The sequence below is a fragment of the Falco rusticolus genome, chromosome 4 (genome assembly GCF_015220075.1).
Source record: "Falco rusticolus isolate bFalRus1 chromosome 4, bFalRus1.pri, whole genome shotgun sequence".
Lineage (NCBI taxonomy): Eukaryota > Metazoa > Chordata > Aves > Falconiformes > Falconidae > Falco > Falco rusticolus.
This window is the reverse complement of record NC_051190.1, coordinates 71108207-71127051: the sequence shown is the minus strand read 5'-3', so window position 1 is coordinate 71127051 and position 18845 is coordinate 71108207. Positions and strand designations below refer to the sequence as shown.

The window sequence follows — 18845 nt, the reverse complement described above, 5'->3', positions numbered from 1 at the left end:
GTCCTCAGCTTGAAGCTTCACTTATAACCTCCACATCTAGTTCTTATTTCCTATGTAGAGTTTCACTCTGGGTACAACACAATAAATTCAACAAACTCAGCACTCAATGATAATACATAATTTCTAGAAATGTTATTCTAAAAATAAAATTATTTTTTAAAAAAATCTTACTTTTTGGCAAGTATTTTACAGGCAATGGGAAAGTAATTTTGCATCTATATGGCTTCAGATAAGTAGACAAGCTAAACAGGCTTTCACTGTTGGCCGCTTGCCCACAAATAGATCATATAATTTTTAACCTACAATGAGTGACACACAAGTATAATCACTCATAAATAAATAAATAAATAGATAGATAGATAGATAAATAAATAAATAAATAGGCTGGATTAATACAGCTCCAAGTATCACCTATCAAGAAAACAGAAACTGATTCTTACAGCTTGTTTAAAACCACTGGAAGTTTTGTTTTGGTTAGGTTTATATTTCCTCTATTTTTTTTAAGAAACTAGATGTACAGACAAGCATTTGAAATTCAGGGCTTTACATGAATTTAGTTAATTATATGCTGTTCATCCTAATGACCACATGAGGTGAGGTGAAAACCACAAAGGCAGCAGAAACAGGTTTCTGAATAGCACCCTATCATCCATGTAAATCGCAAATTAAAGGCCAGCATATGTGCTCAAAATAGAAATTAGGAATGGAGTGAATTTAACAACAGAGAATCAAGAATAGTGGTGATAAAGTTGAGGAAATGTGGTCACTTATTGCTCCCAAATGACATGATCATATAGTACATGAAATAATGGATTGTGGTTAATTTCAGGGGGGAAGGGGGAGGGGTGATAAGACAGTGACAGTCCTTTATATTTCACCGTTTCCAATTATATTAGATGCAAGGCCAATTGCTATAGCTTTCCCTGAGTGAATTATTATTCTTCCTGCACCTAAACCAGTATACCTATTACTTATGTCTGAGGGAAAGTCATCTAGCATTTTACAAATGTCTGCAATATATATTTGCTCCATTCTGCAGCTTGTCATACTCCAGTGAGAATAAAAATGTTATGCAGCAGAACAGTAGTTTGTCAGAGGTAGGCCAAAGAAAGAAAAAATATGTTTCCCATTTCCTGAATAACCTCAGTCCCTGGATGCTGACCCCTTCCCATTGGGACAGTGTGCTGGCCTCTATTACACAGCTGCTATTCTGTTCCATCCAGTGATTTTTTTTTTTTTTATAGTCCTCTGTTAGAACAGTAAAACCAGAGCTATTCCGAGAGCAGGGGAACAGATGTAGACAGGGCAAAGCAACCAGCTCGGTGTGTGCACCCAATGCGCACCAAGAAGATGGAAAGTGGAGAAGCCTACAAGAGAGGAGAAGAGAAAATAAAGCCTGGTCAAGCAACAAAAGAAAGGAAACATCAGAAGCACCCAGGGAAGGGCCCACCTTTTATCCTGAGTTAGTTCAGCCCCTTACCAAGAGGCTCAAACCCTGACTGGAATCTCCAAGCACTACACAATGCCCTTACTCAGTCTTCACTTGAAAGGGTTGCTCAGGCTCTACCAAAAAAATCACCAAATGCTCAAGAATTTCCTCTCTTTATGAGGACCACAGGTCTACGAAACATCTGCTCAAACTGGCCTTTGCATAGGAAAAAGTAACCAAGATAACTGACAACTTAGGAGCAGCAGTGAAAGACCTAAATAGAGAATTACAGCAAACCAGTGGGAAATGCAAGCGAGAAAGCAGCAGGGACAAAAACAGAAAAAAACCTGTACCAACTCCAGTTTTGAAGTTTCAGATAGTTAATTACAATACCAACTAAATTTAATATGGTTTTCTACCCCAATCTGAAATTACAATAGAGTGATTACATTGTTGAATATTTTTTAAAAAGAACGATAATCTGAACAACAGCCATTTTTCATCTTTAATCCCAAATGTGATTACATACTCTGAACTGCCACTAGTTTTCACAAAGCTTGGAAAATATTCAGGGCTTCCGTATAATTACTAGACTGATTTTAAATAGGGCCAAACCTCCAGCTCTTATAAAAAGGCATAAGGTCCACTGAGGATAAACATGGTCTATTTATTCCAGCTGAGATTCCTGAAGTGCTTCACCTTTCGTGATGGTGCCAGTGCGTTGGAATGCACAACAATGCTGCAAGGTAAACAGATTTCTAACAATGCTGTAAAACAGGTTGTCAATCAACAAACAGAAACTTACACTACATGATGACCCAAGTACACCTATTTTTAAAGGACTGAGACCTTTCCTGCATTTTTTTGTCTTCTCCCCTGTTCCAATTCCAAAACTATTCCAAGCTGTAGGCAATAAATTATGAAAATATGCACAAGCAGCTGTGAACACATTTTGCCCTCTTGAGATGCACACACAGAAGTCAGCAAGGAGCTGGGCACACCTATCTGCAAGGGAATTTGTTTCTTGTTGTTCATCCCTACACAGTATTTTCTAAGAGCTGCAAGTCCACTAACTAATGGCCTGTCAGCTGTGTCTCTGCCCCCTTTTCTCATCTGCACTTTGGGGTCCATCAACACTAAGAAAACGACTAACTGGTGACAATCACCATCGGCAACAGCTTTTCTGATGCCCACTCAAATGGTGTTGAAAACTGTTTCCCAGCTCATGTAGAAGAGACAAACACATTTCTGGCCCGTTACAGATTGATGCAGTCATCCTTTCCAGTAATGGGCTTGAAAATTGATTGGTCCCAATTACATCAGGAGTAAACACATCATTTTCAGCACCAGTTGGAAGTGGTCCAGGGGGACCTGCTGTTGACAACCGCTGTCAGCAGAAAGTTAAGTCAGTGAAAGGTGATTTTTCTAATGCAGATGCTGAACAGAAAGCCAGGAGAAGCTTGAATTTAACATGATCTGCATCAAAACAAACATTGACGTTTTAGTATGTTTTCGATGGTGTTTAAGCACATCAAGTTCAAAATCTGCTGATCTCATTTATCAGAAAGAATGTAAATTTTTTGTGCGTGGATTGTGACTGCACAATATCCTGAACATTAAAAAAAAGCTTATGTCTAAGACAATACAGACTTCTTCAATACGCAAATTTAAATGTTCAGTGAAACACAATAAATTACAACTACTGACATCATATGGACTGCAAAAAGCATACATAGACATCAAGTGTTTGCCCAACTGTCAACTAACAATTCAAAAGCAGCACTGTTCTGTACATAAGCGTAAGAGAAAAGATATCAGGGCTCCAACCTCCAATCTGAAAACTGCCTTTTGAATGTCCACAGATGAGTCTATTGTAGTTGTCCGATTTGTAAAATCAGAACACCACTTCTTTATTTCATACAATATGATGCTATGAGAAGAATCAGTAATTTTAAACAAGTAGGACATATAAATTGCTGTACAAATATGTAACATTGTTTTGCTATTCATTATGCGCAGTGATGGACCAGGTCACAGAACAGGCAAAACTGTGATCCACAGTTTTGAGTAACTTCATCAAATGCTACGTGCACTTCTACTGAGGCACAATACAACAAGTGTTTTCTTTGCTTTAGAAACTTCATTGTCATGTCATTTCACTGTTCTAATAATTACTTCCATCCGTGTGACCCTCAGCTACACATAAGGTGAACCACTATTTTGTGACCTGATGGTTTTCTAAGGGCCACAACCTAGATTTGGTCCTGAGTTTGGAAACTTCCAGATGAGCTAAATGATACCAGCCAGCCACAGGCATGAAGTAGGCCGATGGTCCCTACTTCATTTTTCTCCAAATGGTTTTGTATGCCAAAGTCACATCATTAACATTCACTTCACAAAAAATGAAACACAATTTGTAGGGAAAAGTACTCTGGTTTGGATAAACACGCTTTTGTTCAAGTATTATGTAGTATTTTAATTATTTTTCAAGTAATATCCCTATCATTAAAAAGTCTCTGCTGTTCCTTTGAGAGCAATTTTCTTCTAAGTATGAAGAAGAGAAGAATGTTTTTCTTATACATGATCACATTTTTCAGGAGATTTTACAGTATTTCGCTATTACACAGCTTCAGCCCACGCTCATAGAGCATGTTAATGATATTCAAAGTGGCGTGAAGGCCTACAGCACATGACAGTTTCAAAATGTCAGCACAAATGTATTGTAAGTTGAATACAGACTTAATTTTTAAAGGAAATTGCACATTTCAGAGTTGAGTATAAATGTCAGCCTTATTTTAAGGCTGAGTAAATAGTCTTAAACACATCCTAATCCTATTAGATGCAAACCCTGCATGTAAAGGTTGAATTGAGTTGGCAGAGCATTGTAGGTAAACACGCATTCTGCTCCCACAGGTATACTGTACTGAGTGGTGGATAAAAGAGCTTTGTCCTGTTCCCCCTAGTTTCCTTCCTTTTCCCCTGCACTTTCAAAGCTGTGACTCTACACAGCTACATAGCCTGAAATAGTTTGGAAAGACAAACACTCCACATTTGGGATGCCTGCTATTCCACACTTTGACTCAAAGATGAAAACTCATATGGCTCTTAATTAAACCTGTACTTACAAAACAAGAAATCCACAGCTATTCACCACAGTGCCCAAACAATTATCTGCAGGAGCTGTGCAACTCCACTGAACAATAATTGGACTTCCATAACTTGCTCCTTTATGTGTGATAAAGACATATCCCCATTGCACTGCAGCTCCCCATGAGCAACCAGAAAGAATCTGTTCTTGAACAGATGAAACTAACTGATTATAGAGTTTTATGTTGAATACTGAGGGTGTGTTTGATTTCTTTGAAGTTTGCTCAGGCTGAAAATAATTTCCTTCATATTTTTTCATTATTTTTAGCGTGCTGTTAAAAGTTCTCATTTATCAAAACATCCTTCCCTTCTACGTTTGCCATCATTGCCCTTATTTGCTTGCTTTAAGGGTGACAGAAGATGAAACAACTGAATTTCACTTACTCTTACATCTGTACCCTGCTCTCTTTAATTCTGTTAGCAGGTGATCTACAGCTGTAGAAGGGGAATGCTTTTTGCACTAGCACACTAATCCTCAGGCCATGATGAATTTGATCTAAAAACTCGTCTTATATACCTCCTGGTCCCAGCACATTCTCTGAGAGGGATTCCCATCTCTCTTCCCAGCATTATTTCCTTCTCTAGTAGTCCACCATCATTCCTACTGCTAGGCAAAGCTCTTGCTTATAGGGAGAGAAGTTCATGTTCCCAGCTCCTACGCTCTGTCAATCTGACATCCTGATGCTTCCAACAGCAGAGACAGCCGGAGTTTGACAGGAAGAGGGAATTCTGTAATCAAGGCTGGTTGCAAATTACTGCTGGGAGTTCCAACGCAGGTATTTCCCAGCAGAAGAAAAAGTTATTCTTCAAACATAATGCTTCCCTGAAGTTTTCCAGCAGCCTTTTAATCAGCGGCCAGCTGTCAAGATTCTGCACACACGGACATACATCTAACATTGACATTTAGTTTTCAGCCTACACAACCTAAGAGAGTTTGTTACACTGACAGGAGGGAGGATACCGTGAATTTAAGATAATTCAAAATGAACACCCAAGCTTAATTTTCTACACTGATAACAGCAAAAAAATATCCCATTCATCTGAGAAACAAGAGTTACAAAATCACATACCTACCTGACTTAACCTGGTTACCTAAGAAGAATGGAAATGGATCATAACTTCAAAGGTATTTACATGTCAGCTGTTCTTACTGGTTTTGTGTACCCTTTAAAATGACCCCACTATTTTAGCTAATCTTTTCCTAAAATTTACTTTTCTCATAAGTAAGTTTTTACAAAACCTAAATTTTTCTTCAAAGCTGTGTTTCTATCATTCAAGACACTAATCTTGGTAGCATTTCTCCCCCAGCAGTAGTCCACTGAGCTAGTATAAGGTACCTTAACCATGAAGTAAAATCTGACTTGATACTAAGAAAAAATGTACATACTGTTACTAGGCTTTTACATTGTGAAAACCTAAATAACTTAAAGAAGTTAACAGCTGTAAAAAAAAAAAAAAAAAAAGGAAAAAAAAAGCAACCAACTTTTAAAATATTGCTAAATGCTCTAAATTACTTGTGAATTATTTTAAGTAAAACTACACAAATACTTTGGTCAATGGTATAAACTAGTGCCAGGTATTGAACTGAACTCTATGGCCCAGATTCTGTAAGGTAAGTCATAAACTGTTCTTTGAAACTCATTTGATACGTATTCACGAGACAGGATCAAAGTTATTCACATGCATAAAAGCGTGCAAGAGCAGGGCAGAAACAGCCCCCTTCTCTCCACTATACAGAACCCTGAAGAACTGTCCAACTGTTGACAGTGTAAGACACTGAAACCACGCTGGTGCTCATGTAAACAAAGAGCTTTATATACCTTTGAAGTACAAATAGGTACACATGAATCAGAGAACCTGTGTTTGTAATTTTCTTTTAAAGTGATAGCACTTAAAAACACTTACTACTAACAAACAATAACAAGTGCTTTCCACTGCAGTTTAGAATAAAAGTCACATACCATTCATGTCCCAAATTAGTTCAGAGCAAATAATGTAAAAAAAATACCAACTAATCAAATATGAAAATACTCCATGCCCAATTCATTTCAGTTAGCTGTTAGATGCATCTACCCAAAACAAGCAAACTCATTTCAGATGGAGGAGTACTTACATCACTCTGGTATTTACTGACTTCCATGGCATGCTTAATATCTGGAGGCTCCTTCATATGTGCATAATCTGAAGTTCCTTTCTCAGCATCATGTTTTTGTTTATAGAGAACCTGAAAAGAGTAACATTACACTTTTGTGACCCCAGCAGAGTAGGTATAATAATATGAGCTGGGTTAAACCTAGTGTCATAGTGTGCCGGTATTCAAGAAGAAATGTAGTAATTAAGCTCCTTAGTGGAACCAGAGCCTTGAAATGAGAGCAGCTTCCACCCAAAACAGAGACATATGAGGCACAGTCAGCAGAGAGATTTCTCTGCATATGTTATTCCAACAGAGTTATGGGTAGAGAGGGGGAAGAAAAAGAAACATACAGAAATAGAAAATTAACAAGGTAAGAAGACAGCCCAAGGAAAAGCATAAGCAAAAGCTTTTTTTACTTGAAACACTTGGATCCATCAGCTAATTAACTATTCCAGTTTTCTTTTTTTCCCCTGCTTTCAGGGGGAAAAAAAGATTTTGTGCATTCCTCATAAATAAACAGGTATGAAATACTCATAGCCCAAACATCTATTTCTTCCACTGTTAGGAAATTATTAGCACAACACACATTTTTACTAGTCCCCAAGGTTCACAAAGAAAAATAATATTTACATTCAATAGTCATCATGGTAAATGAAAATGGACCTGGATTGTGAGTTTATAAACAAATTTATTTTTATAATAGAAACTGAGCTCAATGTTGGGCATTCATCCAGCTTTCAGTGTACTGTGTTATACTTACATATACAGACATTCACATACTAGAACTCTTGAAAAGCTGATCTTGCACTTATCCTTGTCAGAAGCTTTTAGGCTTACATTAAGAAAAATCACCAGGTTTTGATGCCTGAAGAGGCAGCAAGCATCAAGAAAATTCATTTTCTAACAGCTCTCAGGAGCAAGCATTAAAATAATCCCCAAGAAAACAGCAAACACTAAACAAGACTGAAAGCTGATCAGGAGGAGAAGGATTTGAAACTTAACCCCTAGACAGCAATAAAAGAACACTGTGAAAGTTTGTAGATGGGAACTCTCAACTATGGCGATCTGGACTTTTTTAGGACAGGATACTAGAACTGTGAGAAAATGTTGTATGTGTTTGTGTTTAGCAAGATTGCATCTGAGTCACAGATCACAGTGTCCGAGGCAATACATTAGTATCTGCCCTGGCTCTATCATATTAAAAAATGATATATAGGCTGAGAGATTAAGACCAAAAAAATGGGGGTGCGGGGTGGTGGGGTGGGGGATGGGGGGTGTTTCACTGCTACTACATGAATGAAAGTATCAAATTAGGAAACTTAAAATGTGTCATCTCCTTAATACAGTGTAAATCCAACATGATCAGGCCTCCGGGGAAACAAACGCAAATTGAAACAACAAAATGTCTATAACCCTATACTGATTACGTCTTGCAACTGGAAAAGCAAATAGTCTTTAACAAGACTGAAGCATCACTAACAAATGATCTCCTGCAAAAGTATGATTATTATATAAACATATGCCACAAAAACTGTTTTGCTACTTCTCCTGCTTCACATTGTCACTTTAAAGATGTTCCCCACTTACCACCATTCTGAAAAGCAGACTCGTACAGTTACTTCCAAAATCTACTGATTTATATGTATTTTATTACATTGCCACTTTGCTGGTTCAACATCTATATTCTTCTCTTGGTGAATGAGCTACGTAACCAAGACAGCAAAACACAATAGCACATAAACACCCAGAGCAAGAAAACTAACAGAAATTACAACTGAGTGTCTACTATCTTGGGAAAAGATGACTGTTACTTTAGCTTAATGTAGGAATATTTGACTTGCTATTTGACAGCTGTGTTCTTCCTATCTTTTCACATTATTGTTATTAATTGACTTAAGTAACCCTGAAGCAATCACAAGCTAGGAGAAGTTCAATAGCTGTCTCCTTTAGTTTTGGACAGTCTAGTGCAGAACTGTTCCCAGATCTTTAAATCAGTCCCAAGGAAGCACGGAAAAATGTTTATGAGGATTATTTCATGAATATTCTTAGAACCATTATTTTACATGTTAGCACATGTACATTTATTTCCATTTCAGGTCGATTTTCACATTTTAACTGAACTTAATTTTCTTTATCAAATCTACATATGAAACTACTCTAGAGGGAGATCAAGTATTACAGGTCACTGATGTAACCTCTACTCTGCAGTGGCACCATTTATTAACTTGAGAAATACAAGGCAATTATTTAAGTAGGTATGACTTCAGATTGAACTAATTTGTAAGTACTCATTTTTTATTTTTCTTATCTCTCTTCTACAACAGCATGTCACTGGGAAGCTGCATTGAGGAAGGCTTTGCACTCTTTTAACTTAACTCTGAATGACCCTCTGATTTGGAATACTTTAAACACTATTAAATATTTATTTTTTGTATTTCCCTTTATAGTCAGTAAGCTGAGCTCTAAACATAAAAACCACCATGTAGGATTTGTAGGAGGAAATGTTAAAGAACACAGAAAATGCCATTTTAATCTCTAGATAGAGAATTAGATTATCCGATGTAGTGGTGTAAAACAAAACTAGAGAAGTCCAGGAAACTAATACCTGTTACCACAAAAAAGAGGAAATCTTGAACATGAGATTTGATACCATACAAAATCATTAAGACTTACATAGAACAGTCTGATAATGTGTAATATGATTGTAAATGTGCAGTAAACCACAAAAAATAGGTTTATCATAGTAAAAAAAAAAAATCCATGTGAAATAAAAGGAGGATTCTGCCCATAAGTAAGAAAAACTCTGAAACTTTCTCTATGGAGGTTGAAAATACTAATATACACTTGGTTCATTATCTTCAAAAACAAACAGAAAACACTATTGAGCATTGACATATAGTTACTATTTGAGATATTGCCCTGTGCAAAGGAGAAAATTAAACTGCCTTCAGTTTGCTTTAGATTATTCCTTTCAGATAAGAAGAAAACCAGTGCAATCTCTTCTTATGGCAGAAATAATGTGATTAAAAAAAGTGATGAAACACATACTTTTTTCAACATTGTTTCCCCCCAAGCAATTTTAAATACCTTTATCATTATTTGTGACACCTTATTAAAATTTTTTCTATGTAATGAAGAATTCATTCTACTGGTCTTCAGACAAGAAAAAGACTTGGCCCAAGGCTAGCAATGATCAGAAATTTCCTTTCAGAAATATTTTCCACAGGAAAATGCAATTTTTCCAGAAAATGCCCGTTTCCTCTCAAGAAAATTAAAATGAGGGCTCCTGCCTAGACTGCTCTCATCAACTTTGTTTTCTTGTTGCAGATAACAGGAAAATTGGTGAAGAGCTTTGTAGGCTGGCAAGGAAGATAAAGTTACACAGTGGGGACAGGGACTTCTGCTCTCTCCAGCTTACCCGAGGGATAGCTATGGCAAAAGAGAGAGGGAGGAAAATCACCCTCAAGAAAGCTATTTAGAAGTCAACAGTCAAATTTTCTGCATAGAGGGAAACCTAAAATTTATAAAAGTCATGCAAGTATGTGGGGCTATGAAATTCTTCTTCATTCTCCTGAAACATTTTTCTTCCCATAAACAGTGTCATGATTTTTTTGTCAAAATCTTGGATGGATTTCCTTCTCTGTGGGTATTTACTTCCATCTTCATGCTAGTTCTAAATAAAACACAAAGAGCAAACATGGGTTTTATGCAAAAAGCCTGCAGAGGTGGTCTTGTTTCGGTCTTTCCCATGTATCTTGAAGAGGGAATTGAGCACGAACCAGTACAGCCAATATGGGGAGCAAGTTTCACAGGAGGAGAACCACAAACGTCTGGGTGTTGTACTCTCCATTATGGCAAGATCCCATCAGTGCTGACATTGTATGGCTGGAACCCTACAGAACAAGGTCTTGGCTCTGCTGAAGTCACTGACAACTGCCGTACCAGTTAAAGCATGCAAAAGTGATAGATGATGCTATGGTAGTCTGCTCTGGAGAGAACAGTGGAGGGCAGCTGTAGCGGGGGAATAATTTCTTGTGAGAAAAAAGAAATGTCCCCTTGTTGCCTCCAAGTTCCTAAATCACGGCTGTGATCTAAAACAGTGTATAAAAATTAATAAAGTGGACTATACCTAGGTAGGTTGAAAATTGAGCTGCTGGGCAGCAGCAGGGCAGCAGCACCATTTTAGGATCAAACACCAAATCAGAGGACAGACCATCTGCAGAGGACACACCTGTGTGAGGAGATCACCCAGCAGAGGCATACCAACCTCAGCAGTCCTGTGCCAGCAGGCCATAGCAGGCAGGGTCAGTGGCTCTTTTTCTTCCACACCATGATCCCCTAGTCCTGATTCACCTGCTTGGCAGATGAAGCTATGGATCCTGCCAAGAGCATGGCATCACAGCGAGAGAAAGCACCTGCTTGATGTGGCTACAAAAGCATTCAAGCTCAGCCTCGCATTCAAGAAGCATGAAGAGGGAGTCAAAGGTGTAAATTTGTTCTGATGTGGATGGGGAGGAGGACACGTACTCGTATTCTCCACCTCTCGGGAAAGCACCACCTATTTAAAATCAGCTTGCTATAATTGAGAGACAGACTGCAGTTCTGTGCCTACAGCAGCCTTTTTGCAGGAGGGCTGGCACAATGGCCAGCTGGTGCTGTTCTCTCTCCTTCCTATGGCATACACAGTCTCCTCTCGCTGAAGTAATGACCTGTAAATTCTCAATCCCAGCTAGATAGATGCAGCAGAAATCCCCTCTGCCATATCCTGACCTAGCTGAAATCTGAAATCCTTGTATTAGCTACTTAGGTACCACAGTGATAGGCACAACACGGATTAGATTTGAATACTGTAGAGAAGATTTTCCACTAGAAAATCCCCTAGGATCTCTCTCAAAGTATCATTAAATTCAGGTCCACTGCAACAGAAACCACAAATTGGAAAAATGTGTCAGCGTATATTTTAAGTTTTATGGTAGTTTATGATTTATAATGCATCTGTTCCTAATGGAATGGTATGAATTTTACAAGAAAAGTTTCTGCTTAGGTACAACTCATCCTATATGCATATTTGTTTCTCTAGGACTGCTGGATGATTGAGGAAAACCTGCAAAAATATCAAATGAAAATGTCAATCTTTTCCTTTAAAAGTTGTTGGGGTTTTTTTGTTGAATCAAATGGTTTCATGTTTAGTCTTAGTTATTTATTTTTTCTGCCACATCACTGATGTCAATTAACCTCATTTGTGTAAACTAATGTAGAATCTACTCAATTGTGATGAATCCAGCAGTAAATCTGTGGCAAGCTAGTGAGTGTTTTATAGTCAAGTTAGTCAGTAGTGTTTTATAAATCAAGCTAATAGTTTAGAAGTGTTATACAAGTTTTAATTCCCAATTTATTTCTACTGTAATTCTTCTAATCACTCACTGTACAATGAAATGTCACATTAAGGTCATTTCAGCTACGGTGCTGCTTTAACTTGAGTATATATATGTTCAAACTATGAAAGCCAAAATATACTTCATTTTATAATATTTGCTTAACATAGCCTTGATTAACAAATTGTTTTAAATTAAAACACTTCTTTCCAAGCTGTCCCAAGATTTCAGTGCTTTCTTTTGTTATGAATATTTTCCTTTATTTGAAAAAAAATCATTGCATTAGAAGAATGCATACTGAGATACAATCAATAATATGGATTTAAGAGTGTGTTCACAGAGTGGCTGTATTAAACTATATATAGTTAATAACTTTAAGAGAGGAGAAAGGCAAAACAAGAAAAATGTGGAAATGCTTGGTGGACAGAAAATCAGGACCGTCTATCAGCTGTAACTCTCATGAGTAACAATGAAAATCTGTAACTTCATTCATATTACACATACTTAACACTCAATTCCACTGAGATCAATGGAAGTGAAGGGTCACCTGCCTACATTGAGGGCATTATATTTTTTAAGACCCTGGAGGCAAATGACCTTGAATTTACTGTTTTACTGGTTGTTTGCATGTTTTACACTATGCTCAATATACTTGACTTAATATTTTTAATTCTATAAAATTTTTTGTGAGTGGTAGTATGCAGATCAACAGAAATACTTTTACTGCTACCAGTAAGTGCCTTTAAAAAAACATTATTTATTTGTTTTCCTTTCAGCATCAAACATTTCATAAAGTTAATACAACACCCAAATTGAAATGTTTCTTATATAAGATCCATTTATTCTATAAATGGAGTGCAATGTCACTGAATTCAGTAATTCCTTATTGAATTCATGGATTTCTAATTGGTTTCATTGGATTGACAAATGCACTAGTAGTTTTTAAATTTATATTTAATAAAAATAACAAGTAAGATTTTTGAAGTGAGTAGTTGTTGAAGTTAGGAAGGTATCACAATAAACTCTGGATGATGAACTCACCCAAATGAATAAAGCAGGTGATCAAGTATCCGTTCAAATATATCATTCAAATTGGTCATATTCTGTCACACAATTCATTTTAAAATAATTTTTGTGATTCTAAAATTGTACCTTGCTCTGAAGTTGCATTAATTCTTTTGCAAACACACTGTCAATTGTGGCTGGCATCTGCTGATAAAGAGAGTTGGAAAGGTCTTTCTTAGCAGCTCCTTTATACTTCACCTAGAGGGGAGAAAAAGGTGACATATAATGCAAAAATTAAGATACAGTTATCACACTACTTATTTTTTCTATTAAATAAAATACCATAGACCATTAGAACTGGAAAAATCTAATGCTGTCATAAACTTTCAAGCAAAACCAGATCTTTAAATAACTAAAATACTTTAGGCGTATGTGTCTAATTCACCAAGCAATGCACAGCACCTCCTAATTAAATTCAATAATTTGGGGGGGGAGTATAAAATAAGGTAAGCAAAGCAGTTATTTTTCTAGCCTTTTTAAAAATCGTTTCTAAAAACTAAAATTATCTTTTTTCTTTCCATTTTCCCAAGTTTTGCACAATGAGTGCCACAAGAGGCAAACAAAAAGTATTTTACTGATTAATAAGTAGTAGCAATTAAATGTAACTGGAAAGGACAGGAAGATTGGGGTTAGCATGTCTGCCATCACTTCTATTTAGTCTTCTCATATTACAGATTCATTTTTAAATTGCTTTTTATTTATCCTGTACTTCATCCAGTAGTCAGTACTAGCAATTCCTCACAAAAGGGTTTTATGAGACAGACCAGAATAATAGTTCAAAATCTGGGAGGCTTTTGCTTCAGATCTAAGGTTTTCAAATCCATAAAACAATAATGTCAAGTAATGCTGTGAAAGTAATCATAAATATCAAAGATAACCTAAATTATACTAATGTCATTAATTTACTGTGCAATATATAGCTGTTCATTAAGAGACTAGTTCCCCATATGTATTTATACACATACATATATATATATAAATAATTTGCTGTAACATTTCTTGTCGTTTCCCAAAAGAGAGGGCTCTCTTTCCTGCAGTAGACAAACTGTTAAGAATTTTAGTGTTCTAGTTTTGCAAAAACAGGTTATGGGACACTAGAGGTCAGTAATTTACAAGACAAACCACCCATCACATCATTGGCTTCAGGTAATGCTGCAATAAGCAACCAGTGTGTTCAACAGTGTGATAACATAGAACATGTTTAAATTTTTGAAATGTTTTTATATCTCTAAATCTCTGAGTAATAATTAGCAGCTTTTATTGGGAATCAGACAGATGGATTTGATAAATACTCCCTCTGTATTGTGCTTCTGTACAAGTCTGTGCCTTAGAAAGTATAATTTCACCACATTTCTGCCCCTTGAGACATGCCACTCTTTCTCAGAAAATTCAATAAAACACAACAAAAATATTAATCGGATGCATTTATATTAAATGTCGCCACACAGCAAACTGGTGAAAACAGAATACAGAATGTATATAAATTACATAACTCCAGAAAGGATATTGGAATATACTTAATCAAAAAGGCAGCACAAAAAATGAGGTACCAAAAATTTTAAGTGTTTCAAGGGTCACAGTGACAGACAAATCACTCAAACAGCAGTTCCTTAACAAAGCAACTCTGTCTGGTAAACTCCCACCGCTGTTCTCAGCTGTGGAAAACAATGAGAGATGCAATCCTATGACATGTTGTACCTGGGACATGGAGAGCTGGAGAGCTCTGGCATTTTGGAAGCTGCCATTTTTTATCTGCCACTACAGTTGTGTGTGTGTTTGTGTGTACATGAAGAGCTAAAAACTCTGACATGGGTATGCATGTACATGCATACAAGTGCTCAGGCAACCTGCCGATGCCATTAACCTGATGTTCCCCTAATCCCTTGCTGAAGGAGGACAGGGGTGGTAACATGGGTTTAACAAATTCCTTGTCTCCTTGTGTTTGTTACCAGGCTGTGAATTCTCCGCAGCAGGTAAAGTATGCACAGGTACAATCTGCAAAACTCATTACTGCAGAGTAAGTAACAAGAAATCCTTTTCCTATTCCTTAGTTTATCTATCCACAGAATGGGATAGCTAGGAGTGCCTCAGAACTATTAATGAAGTATCTTGGACTCCCAAAATAAAAGTGTTGCATAATTCCAAATTATTATTACTCACGTATATAGTATACACTAATTTAAGTTACTTCAGTTTTAAAGAGTTGTTATTTGAAATAAGCCATCCTTCCCCTTCTAAAAACCATCACATTCAATTGAGAGAGTTTTTAGGAAGGATAAGCAGCAAACAGAAGTCTTCAATCTTTTAGGTCTTACCTCAGAAATAAAAGCACCAAGACTTTTCACATGTTTTAGCTGTGGGGTGTCAGGTACAAATATGCACTTGCCTTTAGATTTTTTAAACTCTTCTTTATAGTGTATCTACAAAGAGAAGAAAAAAGAAGTTTAATTGCTCTTTAAAAAAAACAGAAAAATAAACAACAGCTATTATTATTATTATCATCAGTATTATTAATGTGGTTGTTGTTATTATTATTATTTTGTTTATGGATACTATGCTGGGTGGCTTGCAAATACCTCAGGCTGGCTCGAATTAAGCCAAAGGGAAACACCCAGTTCTCAGACACAGTACCAGGGCTATATGAAAGTCACAGAATTCTTTAAAGATGAAAAAGATACGATTTTTCTCTACATCTACAGCACATTTTCAGCACTGCTGTAGATGTGCTAGTATCTCTAAAGAAAGGAGAATCTAATAATTGATCTCCTTGATCCTTGATCTCAAAGATAAAATTGTTAAACTTCTAACACAGACCTAGCAAGCACAGAATCTGTGTAACATAATCAAATGCCCCGTATGAATCCAAGAGTTACATGAATAAATTCAGAAGGCTACTGCCAAATCATTGCCTACAAAGCAACCCAACAGCCATGACATTCAAGTAGTAACAGGATTTCTTTAAGACCAAACAAATTTTAAATTCAGCCTTTTTTAAAACCGTGTATGCACAAAGGAAACCATTTTTTAAGTAGATCACCATGACATATTTTGCAAAAAAAACCCAAAACACTACTCTTTTTTTGTTTAAAAAAAACCCAAAACCAACCATTTTCTTACCATGGGGCAAATGATACAGGCAGGTATAATAATCACATGACTGTTGATGAAGTCAGTGTTTGTATTAGTGAGACCACAAGAAGGATAAAATCTATGGACATGGTGAATGTGTAGGGACCTTTATCATGTAAGAACTGTGTGAAGAAAGATGGTGAATTACGATGAGATGAATTAAATAAGTTTTAAAGACAGACACTTTACATGGATAGCCTTCAATGTTTTTAGTGACATTTATTTCTTTGTACATAGAACAGTTAAGTTCAATGCAAATTGTATTATTTAGTATTAAGCTTTCATGGTTATTATCTGCCTCCATTTCTTCAACCTCATTTTCACATTCTGCACAACAGCAGCTTGCATTTATGCACTCTAGACTTGCTGACAAGCACTGACAGAAGCAATATGATCTGCATCTGAGCATTACAGAAATATGCAGCCTTAATTTCCTCTTTCTCTGAATCCTTAATGGATATCACAAGTTGTAGTCTACACTCCTCTACAGGGACTTGGAAAATTCATGAGTAGGATGGCAGCTTACACAAAAGCTGCTCCTGTACTTTCTGATGCAAACTTTTTGTCCACCACAAAATGGATTAGATAATGCCAAATTCATCTCAAACTGATGACTATGTAATCCTCACACAGGAAATAATTTTGGTTACTACTGAGCTCACCCACATTTGGACTACTGAAGGGATCTACATCTCATTACCAAACATACTGTCTGCCTCTGTATATCAGTGTATTCTAAATACAAATGTTTGGTGAAGAATGGGTGTAAAATTACTGTATCATAATTTTACTCAGGAACCCACAAATTCAATGGTTCATGTAACCTGTGTGTGTCACTGGACTCCTAGGTAATCGTAGAGAACACGCAAAAAGGGCAGTTTTGTGGTAAACATGCGCAGGCACTCACTTTTAACTTGCACGCATTCATGGATGTACTTGCAAGTGTGTGTATGCATGTGCACATGAACATACCTAGCCTTAATAAAAAAAAAAAAAAAAAAAAAAAGGCTTTGTAGGATTATATTTGTTCACAGTGATATGGCTGAAAAGGGACTTGTGAAGTCTACAGAGCTGACTGTCTACTGGTTAGGTTTGATGGCATTCCCAGTGGAAACTCCAGCAAAGCTGAGACTTTGGTAGAGGAGATGGAGAGTCTTGCCACTCACAACTTCGATAAATCACCCACAGATACCTGAGACCTGACTGTAATTACATCCATTTTAATTACAGAGCAATAATCACATTCAAAAATTAAACATGAAAGCTTTCTAAGGTATCTCTTAATTGAGAGTGAGTGTGTGTCTGTGTGTAAGTCACGCTTTCAAAATAACTGAAAGCAGTAAAGGACTAGTGCCACCTCCTTACTCCTATATTATTCACATTTATTATAGTAACCCATAGAGGCCACAAAACGCCTGTAGGCTCAAGTGAGCAATTTAGAGAGGACATGCAACAAAATGTGCAGTCAACCTGATCCAACACACTCCAGTCTGCTACAGAAGTGTTTGGATCGCAAGGAATCAGAAAGCTGGAAGGTGAAATGGGACAAGTATCATGAACTCATGACATCTGCACTTTAAAAGTGCATCTGTTACAAATGATGTAAGCAAAAGGCTTAAGAGGTTGACTAGGACTGAACTTAACCAACGCCTAGAAGCAATAGGCAGAGCAGCTAACACTGTTCTCCAAAGTCTGGGGTTACAAATTCAAATGTCTAAAATACTGAACAGGAAATTTTGCCTGCAAGTGACTTACCCCTCACCACAAAATACACTGTTTAGGTTGAATAGAACTGGTAAGCCTGGAGAAAAAAACAAATAATAGGAAAAATTTGCAAATGATGGCCTGGAGCCACCACTGCTCTTTTGATATACTTTTGAAGTCCAATAGCTCACTGAAGGCCGAATTTTTAATAGCTCTCTCCTGATCCCTTTCTTCTCCCCGACTCATCATAAAACAACTCTGACCAGCAACACAGCTATCCAGTTAAATTGGATTAAAATTCCTAGACAACCACCAAAACAATAAGCTTAAAATTGCATTTTTTTCTGAATGGATGTTATTTGGCAAGATCAACTTTATAAAACTACAGCATCCAACCTTCAGGCTGAAGCTTCCTGGCTCGCCAAGGAAATTCATCTCACCCATGGCCTGTTCTATCAGCCTCTTCCACAGGAGAGACACAGGAGGAGACTGTGGGCTAAAGGAAAGGCTCCAATGGTAACAGTTTAGTCCAAGCAGCCACCTTTCCTTTGTATTCAGGGGTACATATTAATCTAACTTTGATATGAATATACTCAAAAAACTGTTCTTAGTATCTTAACATCAATGATGTAACCATGTTGACAGTCATTGTGCCAAGATCCATTATACAACTGTCATCTCTCGAAGACCCATTTAAGCTTAGAAAAGCCACAAAAAGGTCTGAACCTTCTTATCTAGCTCTTATGCTAGACCAAAAGGGAACTTTTTTCCACTAAGGATTCCCTTTCCGATCCCACATTTCTTAATTTACAGTCTCGTAAGACTAAGAGTTGTGTTAGGCCACAGACCAAGTAATACCAAA

General features: G+C 36.8%; 1 protein-coding gene across 5 annotated transcripts in view; it reads right to left on the bottom strand.

Moving 5' to 3' along the window:
- NEBL (nebulette) overlaps positions 1–18845 on the bottom strand; it is a 269788-nt gene that overhangs the window by 74097 nt on the left and 176846 nt on the right. For 3 of the 5 annotated variants that reach the window (XM_037385195.1, XM_037385192.1, XM_037385193.1), the window contains exons 3-5: positions 15466–15570; positions 13238–13348; positions 6690–6800 (exon numbers count right to left, since the gene is read on the bottom strand). The exons of the other annotated variants lie outside the window; for them this stretch is intronic. In XM_037385195.1, the coding sequence (XP_037241092.1) occupies positions 6690–6800; positions 13238–13348; positions 15466–15570 (327 nt within the window). The remainder of the gene's footprint in view (positions 1–6689; positions 6801–13237; positions 13349–15465; positions 15571–18845) is intronic. 5 annotated transcript variants of the gene reach the window in all.